This window comes from Mizuhopecten yessoensis, unplaced genomic scaffold, assembly GCF_002113885.1.
Source record: "Mizuhopecten yessoensis strain PY_sf001 unplaced genomic scaffold, ASM211388v2 scaffold10923, whole genome shotgun sequence".
Classification (NCBI taxonomy): Eukaryota; Metazoa; Mollusca; class Bivalvia; order Pectinida; family Pectinidae; genus Mizuhopecten; species Mizuhopecten yessoensis.
The window spans coordinates 443141-443720 of NW_018408789.1; the positions used below are offsets into that span (position 1 = coordinate 443141).

The 580-nt window shown below is 42.1% G+C and overlaps 1 protein-coding gene across 1 annotated transcript in view; it reads right to left on the minus strand.

Annotated features, from left to right (window-relative positions):
• The window catches only part of LOC110463744 (ATP-binding cassette sub-family G member 1-like), a 30427-nt gene that overhangs the window by 18218 nt on the left and 11629 nt on the right, over positions 1 to 580 (minus strand). The window contains exon 7 of the mRNA XM_021518580.1: positions 214 to 539. Coding sequence (XP_021374255.1) covers positions 214 to 539 — 326 coding nt within the window. The remainder of the gene's footprint in view (positions 1 to 213; positions 540 to 580) is intronic.

Below are 580 nucleotides of genomic sequence, written 5' to 3' on the forward strand. Positions count from 1 at the left end.
TGACCATGATGGTGGGGACCACACTATCCAGTCTGGGTTTAATTTACAGTCAGTAGAACACCGGTTCATATCCGGTAATAAGCCAATACCTTCCACATTCATGCACAGCCTTCTGAGCTTATCACTGGTACAATTCATTGTACACCAAGTTTTTGTATAAATTAACAATGAAGCTGACTAGACTTTGACCAACAATCCCTTGACATTACTAACCTGTGAATATTGTTTGGCGCCACCGTTCTGTAATTTGTTGACAGACATGTTAGGCACATGGCCATTGGTCGTTCCATTGCATTTCATCAGGTTGTGTTTTTCATCAAGGTTATTCATACCGAGATCTTCATCATCAACATTTTTTGATGCCATACCATTGGCAACACCATTACTGACGGCCTTGACCTCTGAACCCTCCTCCAGCCCTTCCTTTATGGCCTTGACCTTGTCCTGGAGAGCCAGCTCCTCACATTTCCCATTTTTTACAGCCATGATTAGTTGTACCACCTTATCATCTCCACATTCTCCTGCAGCAATTTCCATCACTGAAATCAAAAATAAACAGGAGATAAGCATGTTGTCATCT